Genomic DNA, 23,671 nt, shown 5'->3' on the forward strand with positions numbered 1-23,671 from the left:
GCCCCACAGTCTGCCACTATTCTAATTTATAACGCAGTTTATTACTTCTCCATTGATACATATAGTTGTTTAACAACTAGCTACTCTACTTCTTGTAGTGGCATTTGTATACAATTTTGTAGATACTTTGTGCCTCAAATACATCGAGGCACTTAGTAAACTGACAATCATAATTGGCAGACTGTCTTAGGGCTAACATTTAAATAGCTGGTACTTGATAGTTAAAACTGCAAATGTCGAAAAACCCGCTTCTTGAATCCGAAAACGCCACTATTTGGACCCTGGAAACACTATCAGCTAGCCCAGGAGCCATGGGTCGCAAATCTAAAAAGCCCAAGCCCGATAGACCAAGCATGGGGATGAATATCGGCGACTTGTGGAGGCAAGCGCAGGGCGCGTGCGGACCTAAAATGGCCGCCCTATCGGGTGGTTGCTCGGATTTCTCCGACGAGCTGTCCATGGACGGGGAAGAAGTGGTCTTACCGGCCCCAACGAAGCCAAAGCCGGCTCCATCAGCTCCGGATTCAGCACCTGTTACCACCGCTGTGCTTAAAGAGCTCCTGGCGGACCTGAAAGCCACCCTTCAGGCGGACATAGCCACGATCAGCGGAGGCCTACAGGGCCTGACAGGCCGCATCGTAGTGCTGGAAGAAGCTTCCCAGACAGGCACACGCCGCATGGACTCCATGCAGCAGGAGATCCGAGAACTGCAGAAGCAGAACCAATTGTACGAACGCCGCCTCGCGGCACAGGAAGATATCCGATGACTGAACAACTTAAAAGTCAGAGGGATCTCGGAGGATGTCCCAGACGCAGAGTTACCGCACTTTTTGAGGAGACTCATGGCCGTCACGCCAGGCTAATGCTATAGTCCTGGATGGCCTATTCCGACTCCCTAAACCGGCTAAGGCACCTGCCGCTGCCCCGAGAGACTTGGTGGTCCACTTCAGATCTGGGGCCGACAAAGCAACAGTCCTTGCGGCCCTTAAGGGGATATCCCTATATCAATTTGAGAACGTCACTAGCTTTCTACCAAGATCTCTCCAACAGCACACTGGCCTGGCGGAGGTCCCTCAAACCACTTACCTCGCTCCTCCAGCAAAGAAATATACGCTACCGCTGGCGTCTATCTCGCACCCTCCTTGTCATGCACGGAGACTCCACGTACCCGCTTCAAGACCTTCAAGACGCAACAGGACTATTAAGTGACCTGGGGCTGCCGCAAGACAGTTTGAGCAATATGGGCCAAACCACCGCTCGCAGAGCTCCACACACATGGAATCTGGCAGCAGTTATCCCGTTCACCCCAAGGAACCCCATGAGAGACTTGTATGCTGCAACAACTACCTGAGGGGGGTCACACATGCAGCCTTGCCTTACAGACTTCTGCTTAGTTTTATAGCACATTACCTAAAACTCGCTATGCTTTGTGATCATATAGGTCCTCTATTATGCTAAATATGAGGTCCACCTCGAAAGACTGAATACATGTATTCACTATTTCCCTACACAGTGCCCCACTCCTCACCGACACCACTTTACTAATAACAAGGGGTAACATGGGCTCATTCATATTTCTTTGCTGGTACGTTCACCGGCTCAAGCTTACTGGCCCTCACTTCCGTACCACATGGCACTGCAAAGCGCAACCTGCCCTTACATACACCCACCTGTAACCTGACATTACTATGTCTTATCTATATCACAGGCGCAACCTAAACACTCCCGATTCATATAGTGGCTCTAGCCCTGCACCAGTCTGCATTATGTTCTAGCTCACTACGTTGTCTGATATTAAGGGGCTAATCTAAATGGAGCTTCCAAGCATGTCATATAGCCCTTGGAAGCTTGAGCAATTTTGTCCCAACTCTTACACGACTCAGTCGCAAAGTACTCATCCACCCTTCTTGCTACAACAGACAACGTACTTACATTCTCTTATTATTATTGCTTTTATTGTTACTTGTCTATGTTACTATACTTATAAAAATGTACATTGGTCTGGACTGCCATAGAAATATGCATACACACCTTGAAAGACCCACCTTGGCTAAGCAGTCACATGCGGTCAGCTGGCCTGGACTGTTGTCTCATCATTTACCGACCAGAGTTTAATGTATCTAGCCTAGCTGTTTTGTGCCCTCATTTTTAATGTACACTACACAGCTATTCTTTGATAAATAACAATAGACACGTCGTTTTAATCGTTGTTGAAACTACTTTATAATATAAAATGTGCAATGACCAGATATGCCAAACACTTGTGTTCTACATATTGTCCTAATAAGCTGGCAATAGCTGTTGTGGCATTGCTTGACTCCTTGCAACTTTCGTGCACGACAAAATAAAGAATTAAAAAAAACAAAAAAAAAACTGCAAATGTCAGTTATAAAGTCGGCAATCATGGGGACAGTAAAGCCTCAGTGATTTAGGCTATTGTGCTGCAACCATACTTAGCGGAAGTTCCAGCATTTTGCTACTAACATTAGGAATTGTTCCACACGGCTCCTTAGCAAGTATTGTGTGGAGTAATACCAACGTGAAGCTCATATGAAATATTTAGTCAATGTGGTCAATTTATTTAACATTATCAATCAGCCGTGTCATATTTCCAGTTACACCTAGTAGCATTAAACTGCAGTTTAAATCGATTAAACTTTACTGTAGAATAATACTGGAAATTACAATCTACACATTGTTAATTTTATACTATTCACTTTGTTCGTTTTCTCTTTTTCTATTATATATGTGTGTCAGTGTGTTTATCCCTGAATACAATAGCTAGTTTTAATTAAAAGTGACGTTTTATTTTAATTCTTTATTTTTTGACCTAACTTTATTCTGGTTGTACAATAAATGTGTAACTGCTACCTCCAATTTCTCTCCTTTTTATTCTATTCATAATAGGGGTTACCCCCCATATGGAGGTACCAGTTAGTCAAGGCTCTTTCTCCTTTTTTTCTTTGTCTATATGAAAACAAAAATAAAACCAGACTGGCTGCGCAAGCTGATGCTGGTTTAAGATTATTTGATTATTTGATTGCCCCTTTGTGATACATATGGCCTGTGGAAGGTGGTATTGGTAGTGCTCTCTTCGAATGGAACTCCACCTGTGAAGGATCCCTCCAGCACCTACCTCTGCGTGGAGTATATTTGGAGACTTCCAATGGTTAATTTTTCTGTTGTGTAAACGTAAACTCTGGTTTCTTGTTAGTTTGATAAACCACTACGTGAGATATACAAATATATTTTTAACAACACTGTTTATGTTCCAACTTTAACGCTTTGACAGTGGGGTATTTCCTCAGTCTCTGGCAGGTTTGGGGAGGGGAACTACAAAATCTTCATTATTTTTAAAAAGAGAGACATAATTAAACTGCTTTTCCAAAGTCAAATTCCCTGGCTGATATGTTTTAGTATTATATGTTGTTCTGGAGTTCTATTACTATAAACTGTAGCAAATGAGGGCAAGTTTAGAAACTTGCAGTGTGTACTCTCCCTTTTGTGTCCTGTATTGTGTAAAATATTCGTTGAGGCTGGGATATATTTCTCCAACCAGGAAGTGCAGATTAAATGTTGGGGTTCCAACCTGCAGTTGCTCTTTTATGAGCACAAAAATAAATAAAAACCAATGTAGCTTCTAATAATGTAGCTGCTAATAAATAAATAAATACAAAGTACCATACAAAAAATAAAAATACAAATAAAATCCTCTGTTCTCTACTTTTGTAATAATATATATTATAGCTGTGGAATTTCTTATTAATATTAGATAATGCCAAATTTGAAACCTAATGTACATATTCAATGTTAGCCTTTTAACTTAAAGAAGATTGTGATCTGATTAGTCTTCCTCATACCATGGTATAGATAAGAACAGACAAAGTAGTTGAATAATTTGTATTTTTATTACTTGTCTTTAATAAAAGCTTAAATACTGCTTTGTGCCTATAAAACAGGGGTGGTGGCCAAAAAAACTGCAGGCTTTTGTGCATGCACCCCTGTCTGGTTACCATTCCCCCTATTTTAAATGGCCAATTTCACCGTCCTGGTTGTGCTTTCACCACTTCCAATATTGGGCCCTATGTTAACTGGTTATCATATGGCGGTTTTATTCATTTTCCCATCTGGTGACATATATAATCATTCTCCATAACAGAAAGTTTATCCTATGGAACATGTGTACCATTATTCACTTTTTTTGATTAATACAAATATTAATCATTATCAGATAGAGCCAATGTTTTTGTACTTTTTTTGTATGTAGCGTAACATATTTCTTTTATTTGCCCATTATTAGTTCTGGCTGTTTATGGTCAGATCATTCTGTAGTTATATTTTTAAATTCTAGTTATTTAAAAAACAAAAACAAAAAAAAAACAATTTTACATTTTTATTATAAACATGAACTACAAACCGTGACATTGACAATTCACAACATTTTGGCATGAATGATGATGATATGCATAAGGTGAAATTGTTTTTATAAATCCTAAAAATCATTGTCTATTTTACTTTATGGAAAATCTTGTAAAAAAAGTAGGAAGGAAGGTAAAAAGTAGGAAGGAAGGTAATCGAGGGATAAGGAATAGCTAAGATATGAAATTGTAAAAACATTGTTAAATTGACAGAAAAAAGGAGGGTAGTCAATACAATGGATATCGAATAAGGCAAGATCAGCTAGGATGTAAAGACTGTTCAAATTAATTTATTGGGACAAAATATAGGGTGAGAAACGGTTTGGAAAATAAGAGTTTCTTTACATGTAAGCTTTATTAATCCCTTTGTCTACCTTTTTGCTTTTCCCATTTAACTCATTCCCCATTAAGGTCCCCAATTCTTTAAATGTTGTGTAATGTTTGTAGACTTATTTTTGTCATCTGTTTTGTAGGTCCGAGAGAGATCGAGCACGTGTGGATCAGAGCCCAGCAGGAAATAAAATATTTGTGTCTCAAAATTCCGTACCAAACACAAAAGGAACACCATACACTTTAATACCACAAGTGAAGGAGGTATGCAAAGTTGTGGATGGATTCATCTATGTGGCAAATGCCGAAACTAACCGAGGTACGTGCTTACTTAGTTTATCCAGTCCTATAACTCGTATTACCTTTTTTTTTACATTGCAGTGCCAAGTATTTGGGGGGGTTTTGGCAGAGATACATTGTGTTTCAATTGTGAGTAAATGAGTAACCAGACATAGCATGTGGCATATATTTAGGTTTTATTTTCTTACACATTTTATTTTTAAAGTGATACCATTATGAAAAGCAAAATCTTTGCTCATGTTTATTCCAGAGCTTCTTTAATTATATAAATATAGAAATGTTTGAATTCAGAACCAATAGAATGCATGTTCTGATTATGTTTCTTAATGTAATGTTTTCAAATAAATAATTGAATTGACAAATATATTTGGAGACTGTTTTAGAAACTGTTCAGAACTTTTTGTTTTATTATTATTATTATTATTATTATTTACATCCGGGCAATTGTGCCCTAAAGGTTTCCAATTTCATTTTAGTTTATCTAACATTTGGATTCAACTCTTTCATATTTTCAATATTCAAGAAGACTGTTCGTTAGCTGTAGCAAAGATGCATTTACAATATCACAATTAGCCAACTTGCTCACCTCAGCAACATTACGAATGGACTCAGGAACACTGTACCACTTGAGCTACACGTTAAAATGTCACAAGGGTTTATTTATTATATAAGGAAGTATGAAACATTGAGTACAGAATAGCCAAACAGCCAAATTTAAAGGACAGCATTATATCAATGAAGTTGTCTGGTTGCAGTGGCCCTGCAGTTTTGACCCTGCAATGTAAAGCATTGCAGTTTTGTAGACACCCCTCTAGTGGCTTCCTATACAATGACAGAGTGAACTCAATCAATGACAGAGTGAACTCAATCATGCGACCAAATGCAGCCTAAAGGAAAGCATTGAATTAACAAGGAGCCATGGATTAAACCATCACAGAGAGCAACACCAGATGATGTTGTGGGAGGCATAGCTGACAGCAGCACTGAGGGAGTGTTGGCACTGGAAATTAGGTAAGTAATTTTTTTATTTTTTTTAAATGCAGTTACAGGTGAGGCACTATTCTAAATATACAGTAAGGAAATAGGCTGCGCCAGAAATAAATAAATAAAAAATAAGAAATAAAAAAATTAATAAAAAATATAAATGAAAATAGGTAAGTTCCAATAAATATCAGAAGGTAAAATGGATAAAGTCACTAGTTCCGCTGTAGGGGTATCTTCTCTTGTTATAGTAGTTCACACCGTCTCGTGATATGGAAGACAAGGTAAGGTCGCTGCCTATCCACTATATTATTAGCACTAACCTACCCTTTTTTATTTGTACACTATTCTAAATATGGCCTAGGGCACTGTAACGTTAGACAGCTTTGTATTCCTAATGCTATGGTGTATCTTTAAATAAAATTGAAAAAAAATATATGTGGCTGTACCAGTGTCAGGGACCAGGAACCAGACAGAGACGGAACTAGATGCAAACACACCTTTATTGATAACTAACAAATAAATAACAAAACCAAAGTCCAGGAATCAAGCAGGGGTCAGTCACCAGAGCGGGTAGTCAGACAAGCCAGGGATCAGGAGCATGGAGAGCAGCGGAGTCAGGAACAAGGCCGGAGTCAGGAACCAGGAACAAACAGGAAACACAGGAACAAGGAGACTTCTGGGAAACAGGAAACCACGCAAGGGCAAGGAGGTTCTGGGCTTAGCTGCTTAAATAGGCAGAACTGATTAGCAGCAGGGTTGATTACTACTCACAGGTGAGTAACCGTGGCAACAAGCAGAAGGAGCTCATAGTAATTGCAGCTGAAAACTCAATCACTGAAACAGAAAAGGGTTGCTGTTTAAAACAGAAAAGAAACCCTGACAGTACCTCCCCCTCAACGACTCCCCCCATCTCTGTTGGTGGGTCCGGGCTTCATGGGGAAGCAGGCGTGATAGGAACGAAGGAGGGATGGTGCATGGACATCAGAAGCTGGAACCCAGGAGCGTTCCTCTGGACCGTATCCTTTCCAGTGCACCAAGTATTGTATCTGTCCTCTGAAGACCCGTGAGTCAATGATGCTGCGTATTTCATATTCCTCATGATTGTTGTAACGGATTGCCTGGCACCCCGACTGGGTACCTCCGTTAATGGATGCTCCTAGCGCTTCCTGAGGACTCCAAGCACTCTGGCAGACACCACAATCACCGAATCAGAGAAGCATATGAATCCTCTCAAGCCTCTGAATGCTGTAGACAGTTGAATAGGAACCATACGAATAGGTTTGCACTCCTAGCAGTCAAACTGGAACAGCATGCAATAAATCCTCCCCCAATAATGAGACGACACTTCACTTTGAGGGTTAAAACAGGAGCTCTGGACTGGCTCATCCAGCCTGGCTTTTATTACACTTGTACACTTACAGGCCACACCCAGGGGGAGGCATAAAATAACCCACACATCCCCTCCCCTCAGATAACAGTAAACCCAATTATACGGTACACATTTTTAGCCAAGTTCTGGATGTACCCCAAAAACCTTTAAAGGCCCTTATTCAGGGGGACAACATATCCAAAAATCAGGGCATTCGGATAAACGGTTCGGGAGATATAGGGTTCCAAAGATTTGACCGACCGCATGGGTAAAGTATCCGAAAACAGTTCCATGCATTTTGGCCCTGCGGTCGGTCACAGACAAGGGAATGAAAACAGACGAATTGCCTGGGTTATGGAGCCTAAGGGGGATTCGAATGAATCCCCTAGTTCGTGGGGTTCTTTCTACCGAACGGCGGGCCTTCGGTAGTTCCCATACGAACTTCTGGAAGTATGGAGGTCTCAGCGGTGTTTGCCTAGTCGAGTGTCCGATTTTAGTTCCAGACACTCGACGGCAAAACACCGCTGTTCGGGAGTTTAAGATGGCCGCCGCCACGTGTTCGTTTCCCGAATGGCGGCCACCCAGAGGACAAAGAATACATTACACTGATTGCCAATTACCCATTTGCAACATTGTTGCAAACGGTAATTGGAGGCATACTTATTCCTGGGTGGTCTGGTTGTTCGGTAGTTTCACTCAGTATAATGAATGGAGTGATTCTATCGAACAATCAGATGAATGCTGCATACATATAACCCAGGTTAACTGAACACATTATAACATGTAATATTAAAGGCAGTATACTGTAATATGCTCCACAGTCTTAAAGGGACAGTAGTCCCAAAAGTCCCAATATGTCCACAGATGATTTTAAAAGGGCCAGCAGCAGCAATATAAAGTACAATATGCCCAAATATAGTTCTTTAAACGTACCAATTTTCCAGGGGCCATAGTCAGCCGGTAGGAGGCAGGCAGCCAGGCCCCTCCAATGTCCAGTGGCGAGGCGGGTTCAGCCACAATTGTCAATCAGAACAGGACGTGGACGTGGCACTGAGGTGGTGTAGCGATTACAAACCAACGGTTTCAAGAGGGAAACATGGAAAACATTTGAGATGCGCATGTTAGCAGGAAGGTCAAGTGCGTAAGCTACAGGGTTAACCCTTCGAAGTATACGAAATGGCCCAACGTATCGGGGTGCCAGTTTTTGTGAGGGAACACGGAGGCGTAGGTTGCGAGAAGACAGCCAGACCCTCTCTCCGACCTGATAGGTAGGTGCAGGAAGGCGTCTGCGGTCGGCCTGGAGTTTGTAGTTCTGCATTGCGCGTTGCAAAGAATTCTGAACCTGCACCCAAGTGGAACGGAGTTCCCTGAGATGTTCCTCCAATGCCGGTATCCCCTGTGGCAAGAACGTATCAGGCAACATGGACGGTTGAAACCCATAGTTTGCCAAGAATGGGGATAGCCGGGAGGAGGCATTAATCGCACTATTGTGGGCAAACTCCGCCCAGGGTAGCAGATCAGACCAGTTGTTCTGGTGGTCAGAAATGTAGCAACGCAGAAACTGTTCCAGTGTTTGGTTAGCTCGTTCCGCTGCACCATTGGATTGCGGGTGGTAGGCCGAGGAGAAGGAAAACTGAACTCCCATTTGCGTACAAAAAGCTCTCCAAAATCTGGACACGAACTGGCTACCCCTATCTGAGACTATCACTTTGGGTAACCCATGCAAACGAAAGACCTCCCGAGCAAAAATTGTTGCAAGTTCCTGGGAAGTTGGTAGTTTTTTCAAGGGAATGCAATGTGACATCTTCGAGAATCGGTCAACAACCATGAGAACAACTGTATTGCCACGGGAGACCGGAAGATCTACGATAAAATCCATGGACAAGTGGGTCCAGGGTCGTTCACCATTAGGTATGGTTTGCAGGAGATCCACTGGAGGGCGTCGTGGGGTTTTATTTTGAGTGCACACAGGACAGGCAGCTACAAAAGCGGTGACATCCGAACGGAGACTAGGCCACCAAAATTGCCGGGATACGGACCAGATTAACTGGTTTTTGCCTGGATGTCCAGCTGCTATGGGGTCGTGGTATGTACTCAATAGTTTCGTACGGAGGTTAATAGGTACAAAACAACGGCCATAAGGTTTCTCTGGAGGAGCATTACTTTGTGCAGCCAGAATCTCCTCGCCTAGGGGTGAGGTGAGGTTAGTACGGATGGTTGCCAGTATATGGTCCAGAGGAATCACAGGAGTAGGGGTTATCTCCTCTCTAGATGGAGGGGAGAACTGTCGAGACAAGGCATCAGCCCGAATGTTTTTAGTACCGGGCAAGTAAGAAACCACATAATTGAATCTTGATAGGAATAGAGCCCATCTAGCTTGCCGGGGGGAAAGCCGCTTAGCTTCGGAAAGATATGTAAGATTCTTGTGGTCTGTGAGGATGAGGATTGGCACTGAAGTACCCTCAAGAAGGTGCCTCCATTCTTTGAGAGCTAGAATTATGGCTAGAAGTTCTCTATCACCAATCTGGTAATTGCATTCCGCCAGGTTCAATTTCCTCGAGAAATACCCGCACGGATGCCTGGGGCTCTAAGGGTTAGGACGTTGAGACAGGAGGGCGCCTACTCCTGTCTCAGATGCATCGACTTCGAGAATGAATGGTAAGGCAGGGTTAGGGTGTGCCAGTATAGGAGCAGCAGCAAAGGCGACTTTGAGAGACTCAAAGGCAGTAATGGCTTCTTGTGACCAATGCTGTGGATCAGCATCTCTCCTGGTCATGTCCGTGAGAGGTTTAACCAAGGAAGAAAAGTTGCGTATGAACGTCCGATAATAATTGGCGAAGCCCAGAAAACGTTGTATAGAGCGAAGACCCGTAGGTCGAGGCCATTTTAGTACAGCCGAAAGTTTCTCCGGATCCATAGAGAATCCAGCATCTGAGATAACATATCCCAAGAATGTGACCTGTTTGCAGTGAAACTCACATTTCTCCAATTTGCAGAACAGATTATTTTCTCTAAGTCTCTGTAGAACACGAGAAACGTCTGCGTGATGGTTCTCGAGAGATGTGGAATGGATAAGAATATCATCAAGATAAACCACCACACATTGCTGCAGCATATCTCGCAGGACGTCATTTATAAATTCTTGGAAAACCGCCGGAGCATTGCAAAGACCAAAGGGCATTACTAGGTATTCATAATGGCCGCTCCTGGTGTTTTCCATTCGTGGTCCTCTTTTATCCGGACGAGATTATATGCCCCTCTCAGATAAAGTTTGGTGAAGACCGTTGCTCCCTTGAGGCGGTCAAATAACTCAGTGATTAATGGAATGGGGTAGGCATTCTTAATAGTAATGCGATTGAGACCTCTATAGTCGATACAGGGTCTCAACTCGCCATCTTTTTTTTTTTACAAAGAAAAAGCCGGCCCCGGCAGGAGAAGATGACTTCCGAATAAAACCTTTAGACAGTGCATTGGTAACATACTCCTCCATGGCTCGATTCTCTACTACAGACAGTGGGTAAATCCGGCCACGGGGAGGATTGGCACCAGGTTGGAGTTCGATACCACAGTCATACGGACGGTGTGGTGGCAGAACGCTGGCTTGACCTTTGTCGAATACATCTTGGAATTCTTGGTACTCAGCGGGTAAGGAAGAGGCAGAACATGCGCCCAAAACTTTGACCGGTTTCTGGAGACAGGAAAATGTGCATTGCTGGGACCATGATAATATCTCAGCTTTGCGCCAATCAATTGTGGGGTTATGCTTCTGTAACCAAGGGTATCCCAAAACAACCTGGTAATATGGAGAGGAAATGACCTGGAATTGGATCGTCTCATGATGTAGAGCCCCTACAGCCAGAGATATGGGCACGGTTTCTTGGGTCACGTGGGTTGGCTGTATTGGTCTGCCATCGATGGCTTCGAAGGCTAGTGGAAAGTTGCGAGACTGTAAGGGTATAGAGTGCTTTGATGCAAATGCACAATCTATAAACAAGCCTGCGGCCCCAGAATCAAGAAATGCCCGGGTTTTAATGGATGAATCAGGCCAGGAGAGGATAATAGGCACAGAGGGTTTGCCCACACATATCTCTGGGTCTGCAGAAAGACCACCCAAGATCTGCCCCTGACAGTATCTTGGGTGCGGGCCCTTTGCCGGACGAATCGGGCAAAACTTTAACATGTGACCATGGTGTCCGCAGTATAGGCACAGACCCTCCCTCTTCCTAAAGGCTCTCTCCTCGACCGAGAGGCGTGAGAAGCCTAACCGCCTTGGCTCCACACAGACAGAGGACTCAGGACCAGGAGGCATGGGAGGTGAGGGAGGTTTGGGTGGGTTAGAAAAGCCAAAATCTACAAGAGGCCTCCGCAGGCACTCCCTGGATGAGGATCTCTCTCGGAGTCTGATGTCAATGAGGGTGACAAATGATATCAGTTCCTCGAGATCTTAAGGTAATTCTCTGGCTGCAATCTCATTTTTAAACACATCGGAGAGACCCTGTGCAAAGGCAGCCACGAGAGTCTCGTTGTTCCAGCCACCCTCTGCTGCCATGGTACGGAATTCACTGGCATACTCGACAATAGTTTTTGTGCCCTGAGCATTAGACAAGAGTAGTTCGGCAGTAGGGGTGGCGCGAGCTGGAATATCAAAAACCCTTTTGAAGGACGCAACAAATTCAGGGTAATTGTAAATAATAGGCTTCTCTGCCTCCCAGAGAGGTTTTGCCCAAGCTAGGGCCTTTTCAGACCGCAAAGAAATCATGAAGTGAACTTTGTCACTGTCTGTAGGAAATGCCTGGGGCAGGATTTCAAGGTATCCTTTAACCTGATTTATAAATTCTCTGCAGTGAGCTGGGTTGCCCCCAAAATACTGACCCAGTCATTTCTCTAGCCGCTACAGGTTTGGAGGCTACAACCGGTGCTAGAACAGGAAGTGAGGCAGAGGCGGCCGCAATCGCAGGCTGGCCGGGTACTGGATCCAGATGGGCATACTGGTCCAAATGGTGGTTCTGCTGGTCCCACCAGGTTAGGTATAGGTGTCTTGCCTGTACCATCTGTATTCATGGCCCTTGCGTAATGTCAGGGACCAGGAACCAGACAGAGACGGAACTAGATGCAAACACACCTTTATTGATAAATAACAAATAAATAACAAAAGCAAAGTCCAGGAATCAAGCAGGGGTCAGTCACCAGAGCGGGTAGTCAGACAAGCCAGGGATCAGGAGCACGGAGAGCAGCGGAGTCAGGAACAAGGCCGGAGTCAGGAACCAGGAACAAACAGGAAACACGGGAACAAGGAGACTTCTGGGAAACAGGAAACCACGCAAGGGCAAGGAGGTTCTGGGCTTAGCTGCTTAAATAGGCAGAACTGATTAGCAGCAGGGTTGATTACTTCTCACAGGTGAGTAACCGTGGCAACAAGCAGAAGGAGCTCATAGTAATTGCAGCTGAAAACTCAATCACTGAAACAGAAAAGGGTTGCTGTTTAAAACAGCAAAGAAACCCTGACAACCAGTTCCACTGTTTTGACCTGCTGACTTCATCACAATTCCTGATTTAATTAATAGGCCCTCAAGTGTTGTTATATGAATTTTATATTTTTGTCATTGGATTAACTATGGTTGGTATATATATATATATATATATATATATAATGGTTAATTGATATTTAACCAATATTTGCATGGTCAACTTTAGTTTGTTTACTTGGCATGCCCACAAGGCTTAGTTCTTTACGGGCTGCTAGTATGAACACTGATGACATTCTCTTTAATTAAACGTATTAAAGGAAAATGTGCATTAACTATTAGTGAACAGCATTCATTATTTAATATTTTTCATAACTGATGGGCAGTTATGCAGGCTCTTGGAATTGTTCATGTGCTTATGTGATAGCTCATCAGGATTCCGCAAAGCAGTATGATTTAATATCTTCTTATAGCTCATCAAAATCTCATAAAAGTGTATGATGGTATATCTGCAGGGCCGGACTGGGAACTAAAAGCAGCCCTGAAAAAATTCTATACCAGCCTAAATAATAAGTCGCGCCAGCATAGTGTGCTGATTTCAAGGTGGAAAAGATAACTTAAAATTGAAAACTTTTAATGCAACAAAAGAAAGCACTCATAAACAAAAGAGTGGCTTTATTTTAAGGAGACGTGCGTTTGCATATAAACAATGTTTCAATCCACCTACCTTCACATATTAAGGAAAGTTTGGTAATGGGAATGAAACGGTGAATATAGGCATTTGCAGAACTTTAAAAAATGATCTTGTTTATTTTTAAGTCCTTTGAGTGTGCTTTTCACTTTGAATGTATATTAAAATAAGTAAATATGATAGGCATAATTATATATGTGTTACTAATACACACATTAATATACATGCATATGTGTGTGTGTGTATTACTGTCAGAATCCCATCAGTTACGTCTATCTGTACATTGTTAGCAAGATTGCTAGCACAATGTATATATTGGGAGGAAAATCTTTAATAAGAGATCTTTCTCTCACCTGTCAATTAGCTCTTCGGCATAAACTCCTACGCTGAAGAGCTGAGTTACAGGGAGAGTGTGAGACACAGGCGAAAATGCATCCCCTCCCTTCTCCCCCCCCTCCCCTCCGACACACACACACCAAAAATAACGGTATCTTCTCTTGTGTTTCTATTAACCCCCTTTTGAATTTCTTGCTGTATTTTTTTGTATTTCTTATTTCCTCCTTTGACATTTTTTGTTTTTTACCTTGTTTAGTGTATCTTGTCTCCAATTTTTCTCCTTTGTTTCTCTTACAACCCCCCGTGTGTCTCTTTCAACTCCCCTTGTGTATCTTTTACTTCATCCCAGACTCTGTGTTTCTCTTTTTACTCTTCTCCAGCCCTCTGTATGTCTCTTTCCCCCAGCCCCTTTTGCATTTCTCCCCTTCTTAATGCCCTCTGTGTGTCTTTCTAACTCCAGTCCCTCTGTGTGCCTCTTTCTCTCCTCCCAGCCACTCCGTGTGTCTTTTTCTCCCCCGGCCCAGCTCTGCTCCCCACAAACCTTCTGTGTCACTTTGTCCCCCTTCCCTTCTGCATGTCTCTCTTTGTTTCCCCCAACAAACCTTCAGTGTGTCTCACGGTTCCCACAATTCCCAGCATGGACACATCATAGAGTAGTAGCATGATAGTCAGATCTGCCACCCGTCCTGGCGGCACCACCATGATATGCGGCCGGCCCCCTCTGTCTGCCACCGGACCGGCGGCACCGACATGCGCACGGCTCACTCAATCCCTCTCTATGTGAGGGCAGAATTAGAGCGCCGCGCAGCCCCAGGTGCCGCGTCCCACCGGGAAATTTCCAGGTATCCTGGTGGGCCAGTCCGACCCTGTATATCTGATAGCTCATCAAGATCTCACAGTACAATATAATGGCATATGTGATAGTCCATCAGGATCTAATGTGTGTAGCTTATCAAGGTTTAGGGAAACTGCTATTAACTATTAACCTCTAAAAAAAAAGAGTAAAATGGCATATCTGATAGCTCATAAATCTAGTAAAACTGCACTATGGTAATCTAATACAAAATGCATTTGTGTATTATTTTATTTAGAAAATGCTTTTTCTAGGATAAATGGTTGAGAAGTGGAATTTTCAAATATCCTGAAACATAAATTGTGCGGTTAAACGTTACCTGTTTAAACACACATGACTAACCGTTAAATATTTACAGATTTTAAGGTATGCTTGGAAATCAGATAAATAAACACAATCTTTTCCTGGAATACAAATAGGACTTGGAAGAATTTGTACTCTAGAAGGTGATTCCCTAGTTGCGAAGCTTTCTATGAGAAGACTGCTTGTTATCTTTTCTTAAGTTTGTTTGGAATGGGACACTGTAGGCTTCATAACTACTTAACTCACTGTCAACTGAGCGCTCTCAGACGATCACTGCCTCCTATCACTAGCTACAGTAAATTTTGCCAAAAAAATTTCAGGTCAGTTTTCAATTCATTACCATTCAGTGCAAAGTGAAAGGTGTGGTTTCTTGTTGTAAATTGTCAACTTGTGGGATACCCCTCATGTAACTAACTGAGGAGAAAATATAGGTGGAAATCCACATAAATTAGATTATGTTTAATAAGTGCAAATATGCATTCCAAACAAACATTATATTAGGAGATAGAAATATATTGTTAATATTAATATTAGTCATAAAATCCAGGAGGTATTAATATGCTGTTGGCACTTTTGACCAGTAAGGATGTCATAAACATAAAGTTAATTATTACAATGATTCCCCTTATTACACTAGAATTAATTTTTTTAATTTTTTTTTATTTCATCCTTGCACAAAACCAAAGATGTGCAAGGGATGGGGGCCAAGGTGGAGGGCAATAGGGCCCCCCCCCTCCATTTTCGTTTAGGGCCCCCACCCACCACCTTTCCTTGAATAGCCCTCCCTTGCGGGGCTCGGGGGGGACACTATGTTCCCCCCAGGCTAGTTAAAAGATGCCCCACCATGGGCCCATTTAATGGGGGGGTTATTTATTTAAAAACATTTTTTACAACCGTGAGCAGCCACATTCTGCTCACTATTTACTAGACATGCCCCTACTCGCGATATAGCGAGTAAGGGCAGATTAATTACTAATCAAGTAATTGTCACTTGGTATTGGTAAAGTTGGCTAAAAGGCCAATCTTGGTCTTTCAGCCTTTTGGTATATAGCTTCCTGATACCGTGGGAATTAGGGAGCTATCTACTAAGCGGCTTCAAGATGCAGCCAAGATCGGATCGGAATTTCATTCATTCAAATGAAATTTCAAACCGAACTAAGGTCCAGAATTTCGTCCTAACACGAAAGGACAAACTGCTCTCATTCAGTGAGGACAAAATTCGGTAGTTTTGCCGGCGTTCGGGAATACGGAAAGGAGGCATCACGAGAACACAGAGGAAAGGTGAGAATTGTGGGAAAATTGCTTTGACCACAGGAAACAGAGCACAGTTTGTTTTTCCGCTAGTCAAAACTGGTCAAGCGGGGGCGTGGTCTGCAGCCGGAGCAAGATGGACGTGTCCAAGTGAAGCTCCGCTAGGACCACAAGGCCAAAAGCAAACTACAGCGGAAAAACACTGACTTGAACGAGGCAACGCACGGGGGAGTCGATATGGACAAACGGGCCCCGAAAAAGCAGCCCAAAAAGCCAGCGGAACAGGGAGCCACGGTGTCTGATATTTTAGTGGCCTCCCGCTCCATGCGATCAAGCACCCAAGATGGCGGACGGGAGAGCCCGATGGCACCACGCTCACCTCCTAGCCCAGGCGCAGCGGCGGCCTCGGAAGTCTCGGAGGCTAACACTGCACAGATCCTGGCAAAATTAGTGGAGGTCCGAAGTTATTTAGCTGCCGAAATTACCAGGAACACCCATGAAGTTAAGGCTGAGATCCAGGCCTTGGGCGTGAGGACGGCGGTGCTCGAGCAGCGAGTGTAGTCCACGGCCGTGGCCCACAATGCCGCTACAGCCCAGATTAACCGGCTGTCCTTCAGACTAACTACTGTGGAGTCTGCTCTGGATGACCTAGGGAACAGATCCCAGCGGAATAATATCAGGCTTCAAGGTTTACCTGAACAGGAAGGAGAAGGACCGCTGATGGAAGTGGTAACCAAGATCCTCAAGCCACTGCTACCCGAAGTGCCGGATCACCAATGGCACATAGAGAGAACGCACAGAGCTCTCAGGGCGAAATGGGCAAATGATACCCACCCGAGAGACGTTCTCATCAAGTTCCTGTTTTACCGGACGAAGGAAGCCCTCATGAAGCATAGCAGGGAAGGCCCGATTAGGTATGGCGGAGAGGAACTTACCCTATTTCACGGCCTGACACCTGCTACCCTCCAAAAGCGGAGGCTGTGGCGTCCGGTGACTGGACTCTTGCAGAAACATGGCGTGAAGTACACCTGGGGCTTTCCGTTCCGGTTGCTGGTGTTCAAAGATGGACGCACTAAAATCCTCTACGCTGATGGAGACCCTGTGGAATTCCTGAGGAGTCCGGGCATACAGGACCCGGGCGCGATGGCGGAGCTCCCCCCGGCTGTGGAGGAGCTTTTGTCCCCTCCCTCGCGAGTGGTATGTGGCGGGAGAATGAGGCCCATAGAGGTTGGCTGACCCGGATCCATTAGAGGACGGCGGGTAGGAGATCTCGGTGGCTGTCACTCCTGGGGAAGGTACATGGATGCGGATGGGATGGCTGGTTTTGAAGCCTGGCTCCCACCAGGGAGCACCTAATGGGGTGTTCAGATTGGGAGCAGCCGTTGGAGCTGCACGGAAAGCTCCTGGGTCCTAGCGGGAATGGGGGGGGGGTCTTCACCCCTTGTTAGGGGTTAGGGCTGTTTTTGCTGATATTTTCCTTTTTTTTTTTCTCTCTCTCTTCCTTTTGGGTGCAGCGGGATAGGGTGGTATTGTCCTTTTTTTGGGTTGCAGGGTTTTAGGAATGTAGGGGGATCGAGGCCTGTGGTCACTTCTTCACCCCACTGACGCTACGAAGTGGGGTATGGGGATCCCTTGCCTTGAGGCATCGACCCCCCTTAGGGAACTGTTTGTTTGGACTCCACATTTACAGGGAGGGGAGGGGTGGCTGCCCATGACTACTCGTATGCATCACACTGTATATATATTTGTGTCGCGTTAGTGCTTCAATTTTTGTTTGCATAGGTGAAAGTTGGGATCGGGGGGGAGCCTGAGAGGTAGTGTTGTAACTGTCGTTAGGAAGGGGGAACCTTTAAGCTCGCAATGACGGTTCGGCCCTGAGCTGAGCTCCTCACCAAGCCAGCTAGATACCCGGGGAGGGAGGGCTACATAGCGGAATCCTTTATAGTCGGATCCATGATCGAGGCAGGAGGGGGGGTGGACGCGGCGGCGGGCCCGGTAGCTAGGGATCGCTCTTTCGTCCGCCCGTGGGAGGGGGTGAGGGGAACCGGAACCGAACAATAGTAATTAGGATCCCTTCGGTAGGATAGCATAGTGTGTCCCCTCCCCCTCCTGCCCCTCGGCTCTCATATAACCAGCTTAGGACTGGAGAATAGCCCCAGTGGACGCCCCTCCACACCGGTGGTCGTCAAACCCCATTTCTATACGTTGCCTAGATCTTTATATGTTTGCTTATTATGTACATGTGTATTCGGGACTGGTTTTCTCTTTCCTGTTCCTAGACTCGTGTTTTTTTTTTTTACAAAAAATAAAAAAATTTGAGACATATATAGTGAACTGTACATGACAATCTGTCCCCAGCTATTAAGATTCATGCCTCGTTAAATCTTATATGGCTGCCCTTAATACCCTGCGTAGATGCACAGGTTACAATGTGTTTTTTTCTTATTAAGATCCAGTTGGCACTCAAGTAGTGCCTTTATTGGCTGGTCCATGTCCCTAACATCCCAGGGCTCTTTTGACATTCTGGGGGTGACGGGACATTTACCCGAAAAGGCATTTGACAGAGTCAAATGGCCTTATTTATTTGAAGTATTGCACCACTTCGGCATGCCGGCCAAGTTCGTAACGACTGTTCAGGCTATGTACTCAAACGTCAGGGCGCAGATTCAGATTTCATGAGCGCGAATCATACCGTTCCATCTGAGTAATGGTACGAGACAAAGTTGCCCTCTTTCACCGCTGCTGTTTGTCCTTTCGCTGGAACCCCTCATGCAAGCTATACGGGATGCCCCAGATGTCAAGGGAATTACTGTGGGGGACACGCAATATGTTATCTCGGGTTTCGCCGACGACGTATTGCTGACATTAACAGACCCGAGGGCCTCTATGGCAGCTCTGACTGGGATTCTGACGAAATACGGCAAGGTGGCTGGCTATAAAGTTAATTTACACAAATCAAGCGCAATTCCCATAGGTATGACGGAAGACGATGCAGCGAATATAGGGAGGACTTATCACATATGAATAGCGAAAGACCAGATCAAATACTTAGGCATTTGGTTGACGGCGGACCCCTCTCAACTATATCAGCAAAATTATGTCCCACTGATTAGACATTTAATAAACGACATGGAGAAATGGGTTGACAAACCGATCTCGTGGATCGAAAGAATACATTCAGTGAAAATGAATGTGCTGCCTAGGATACTATTCTTGTTCCAAGCTCTTCCGGTCCACTTGACTAAGTCTAACTTGGGTCCGCTTCAACAGGCTATAGGCAAGTTTATGTGGCAGAATAAAAGGCATAGGATCTCCCGTAATGTCATTTAATAGAGCTAAGGATAGGGGGGGCCTTGGCCTTCCAAACCTTTACTATTATTACGTGGCGGCTCAATTGGCCCAAATCGCACTATGGCACTCTCCCCCAGAAGAGAGGAGGTGGGTGGATCTAGAGTCCTCCATGATGGGCCCAGACATGCCCCAGTTCCTTATGTGGACTCCTAAGGAACAAAGACCAATTGATCAAGTGGTATGCCCAGCGATACGCAACTCCCTTAAAGTTTGGGATGCCGCTGCCATTAAATACGGACTGACCTCCGACCCGTCACCCATGACCCCATTCTTAAGAAACAAGGCATTTCTGCCGGGCATGTGTCCCTGAGATTTCAAAGGTATTGAGAACACGGGGTTGCAGAGACTGTGCGAAATGTTTGAAAATGGCTCCTTTATCACGTTTGATGCACTAAAAAGCAGGGCTCCACTACGTCCCTTTGATTACTTCCGGTATCTCCAACTTAGAGATTTTCCCGAGACCCCCGGATCAAAATGGCCGCACTGACACAATTGACGTTTTTTGAAAGGATGTGCAAGAGGGAACAATTCCCAAATGGCCTAATTTCCTGTTTGTATTCTCTAGAGCACACACACTAGAATGGGGAGATATCACATATACAAATCAGTGGGAAGCTGATCTTAATGAGGTTTTGGAGGGTATAGAATGGCAAGATATTTGGGAGGCTGCTGCAAAATCTTCAGTGTGCGTCTCCTTGCAGGAACAATCCTAAAAGACATTATTTAGGTGGTACACCACCCCAGTGAAGCTGTACCGAATGCGTAAAAACCCGACGGACCTGTGTACATATATACACATGTGGTGGGAATGTCTGGAGGCACAAACCTATTGGAAACGGATTGCTGCTTTGCAGCGAAAAGTTTTTGATAGAGAGGTGAAACTAGACCCATGGGTGTTTCTGTTGTCCAGATCCATGGATGGTTGGACAAAAACGGAACAAACCCTTGTCCAAAAAATAAATCTGGCGGCTAGAAGAGCCCTAGCGCAGGTGTGGCTGCAGAGAGAGACCCCTACAATAGCGATGGTAAAACAGAAAATAAAAGATACTTTCCTGATGGATAAGCTGACGGCACAGGTCAGGGGGACAGTGAAGAAATTCGATAAAATCTGGAGCCCCTGGACAAATAGCACTGCAAGCGACTGAGACAGGCAGGATGAGTTAGGGCATCCAAACTCACCTCTAGGGACATTTGAGAAAGGTGGTGTATTATATTACCTTGACCTGGCCGCAGGGAGAGATATTACAGACTCCTATGGGGGAAAGCGGCGAAAGGGTAGCACACTCCCCAAGACGCCTTTTTATCGGTCAACACTCCTCGGACTCACTCCCCTTCTCCCTCTACCCCCTTCTCTGAGACCTCGGACTATCGAGGCACTTCCTCTATTTTTTATTTCTCTTTCATCTCTTAGCTCCTTATTTTTATGGCCCGATCGCACATATTGGAAATACAAGTGTGTAACGATAGAGTCATGGGAAAGATGATACGCTCGTGTACTAAGCACTGTTGTTTTATCCCTTTTATTCTCTCTGTAACACGTGTGCGGTCGTCATTTATCATATGTTATCTGTTTACTGTTTTATATACCATTAAAAACCAGGCGGGATATCCAAGCTTACATAGAGTTGCGACTTACCTTGAAAATTAGAGACGTAAATCCAACTTGCGGTCTCTGGTTACGGGATTTGGGTGACCTTGCCTGTTAACTCATTTTGCTACTGTAACATGTCATGATCACAGTGTACATGCTTGTTTATTCAGAATCCAATGTTGCTGTACGTGTAGTGCTTGCGATGTCTTGTACTGGAATAAATAAAGAATTAAAAAAAAAAAAAACTGGTCAAGCGTAGGAAACCTCCCTAAGACAAAGTAGTCCCTACTTTGTCTTATGTTTTAAAGAAACCTTGAGCAGACAGGAAGAAATGAAGAACAGATCCTGACAGAGCAAGAGAAGAGAACACGATTAAAGAAAGGTAAGTTCAGCATGACAGTGCCGTTCTAAGAGTATACAAGCAAAACACTGCTAATACCCAAACGTTATGCTTACAATTTATTTGGCTCTGTGCAGGAATAATTAGAAAACATTACATGGAAAGTACAGCTAACATGACCTTCGGGATCGTTTTTGTTTTGTTGCAGATTATCATGCAATATGGTAATGAAAATGTTGACTGTGCGTGATGTTTCCTAATGGTCAATTCTGCATCTGTACACAACTATAATAAATTGATCTGCTAATAGCAAAATAAATGAAATGTTGTTTTTGTTTTTCATTTTTTTCTTTCTTTCTAGAACACAATCGACAAGATGAAGTTGCGCAGATTCTGGCCATGACAGACCCAGAGTTTGGACCACAGAAGAGACCGTTTTTGGTTCTAGCTTGTGTATCTCACCCAGGGGACAAGCGTATTCCATGTGTTTATTTGGCTCATGAATTGTGTCTCACCGAGTTAAATCGTCCTTGGATGGTATGCTATACTTTTCATTTCATTTTTCATTTAAACAAAACATTGTAATCTTTCTAATGACATATGTGGTGATGCTTGACTTTCTACCCCTAAATTTAAATGATTTCTTAAAGGAAAATGATAAAAAGACACGCATAACCTTTTAGAAGAACAAACTATAGAGAATAAAATGTTTCGAAGACCCCCATAATGCTTACCTACTATATTCTTTGTGGTGTGAGTTTGACACAATAGCATTCTGAAACAGACTCTTTGAATAAAGTCTGACTGCAATTTGTATTTTTCTTTCTTTTTTTTTTTCTCAGGTGCAAAACACAGAAGTTTCCACTCTTTCTGGCTTACTTGATGGTGTTGAATGGCTTCTTAGTGAAGTGGGATGGAAGCTGTAACATTGAAGAATGTAGTGCCCACGGCTCTATAAAAAAGTTAAAATTATTTTAAGCATAGATAACTTTTTAAAATATTGTATAATGCGGATATATTTCCTGTTGAGTCATTTATTTTATTTTTTTAATGATGCTCCTGTAAACATGCATTATTTGCACATAAACAGTCTTAAATATAGATTATTTTTATCATTACGTTATCATTTATTTATTTATCATTATGTTTTGAAGCGACATCTAGATCATATGTGTTTATCATGTATAATTGAAAGTACTTTTGGGTACCACCAACAGACCTGGATTTAGCAGGGGTCCTGATTTTGAGCTATTGTCCCTCTTCCCCATTTTTTGGTTTGTATTTATTTTCCTCTAGGGTATCGCTCTTCTGTGCAAACCATAGAAACATCCTCATACATTGAGCAACTTGAGCATTTGATAAGATGTACTTTGTGAACCAAAATAGGGGTTTTCTGCCTTCAAAGCTCACTTCAAGAGCACTCTGCACATCTGCAGTTCCTGACTGACCAGCCTGATGTGTAGGCTGACATGCCCCATTTACAGCAGGATCTGCACCACTACCAGCTCCCTTACTAGATAGAATTCCACCCTGTTCCACTTTAAAATTTACTAGTCAGCGTTGGCCTGGCAAGAGAGGTGGTTGGGCATTTGCACCCCTGGTCACTCACAGAGGCCTCCATTTAATACATTTTCAAAATTATATAATTTTGTTAGAAAACATTCCAAATGATTTATTTACAAAAGTCACTATTAATGTCTATGGGAATTTTTGTAGATAAATAATTTGGAAAGTTTTTCCTATATTGTATAATTTGGAAATATTATTAAATTGAGGCCATAGATTGTTTTGTGGGCAGAGTACTAAATATATGATGCAACAATATTCTAGTTTATGCTATGTTTTATCTATAGTTTTGGTGGTAGGTATCATTTTGGGTTAAATGTTAATATATTGTGTACATGGATGCTGTTTTGGTATAAGTTGTCTGGGTTACATTGCTGGATTTACCAGTTGGGAGAGCTGGACATCATGTTCTCTAGCTCAAACAGATATCTAATATGAATGATATTACTGCTCCACGTCAACACATTTCCAATCTTGGAGGAAACTGATGGAGGGACAAATGTTTGTAGGGTATACATATTTA

At 43.5% G+C, this 23,671-nt stretch overlaps 1 protein-coding gene across 2 annotated transcripts in view; it reads left to right on the forward strand.

The window, feature by feature from the left end:
* FBXO4 (F-box protein 4) overlaps positions 1–22,683 on the forward strand; it is a 50,488-nt gene extending 27,805 nt beyond the window's left edge. For both annotated transcript variants that reach the window (XM_063454008.1, XM_063454009.1), the window contains 3 exons: positions 4,892–5,067; positions 21,944–22,119; positions 22,425–22,683. In XM_063454008.1, the coding sequence (XP_063310078.1) occupies positions 4,892–5,067; positions 21,944–22,119; positions 22,425–22,508 (436 nt within the window). In that variant the 3' untranslated portion in view covers positions 22,509–22,683. The remainder of the gene's footprint in view (positions 1–4,891; positions 5,068–21,943; positions 22,120–22,424) is intronic.
* The last annotated feature ends 988 nt before the right edge of the window (positions 22,684–23,671 follow it).

The sequence above is a fragment of the Pelobates fuscus genome, chromosome 5 (genome assembly GCF_036172605.1).
Source record: "Pelobates fuscus isolate aPelFus1 chromosome 5, aPelFus1.pri, whole genome shotgun sequence".
In the NCBI taxonomy this organism is placed as follows: domain Eukaryota; kingdom Metazoa; phylum Chordata; class Amphibia; order Anura; family Pelobatidae; genus Pelobates; species Pelobates fuscus.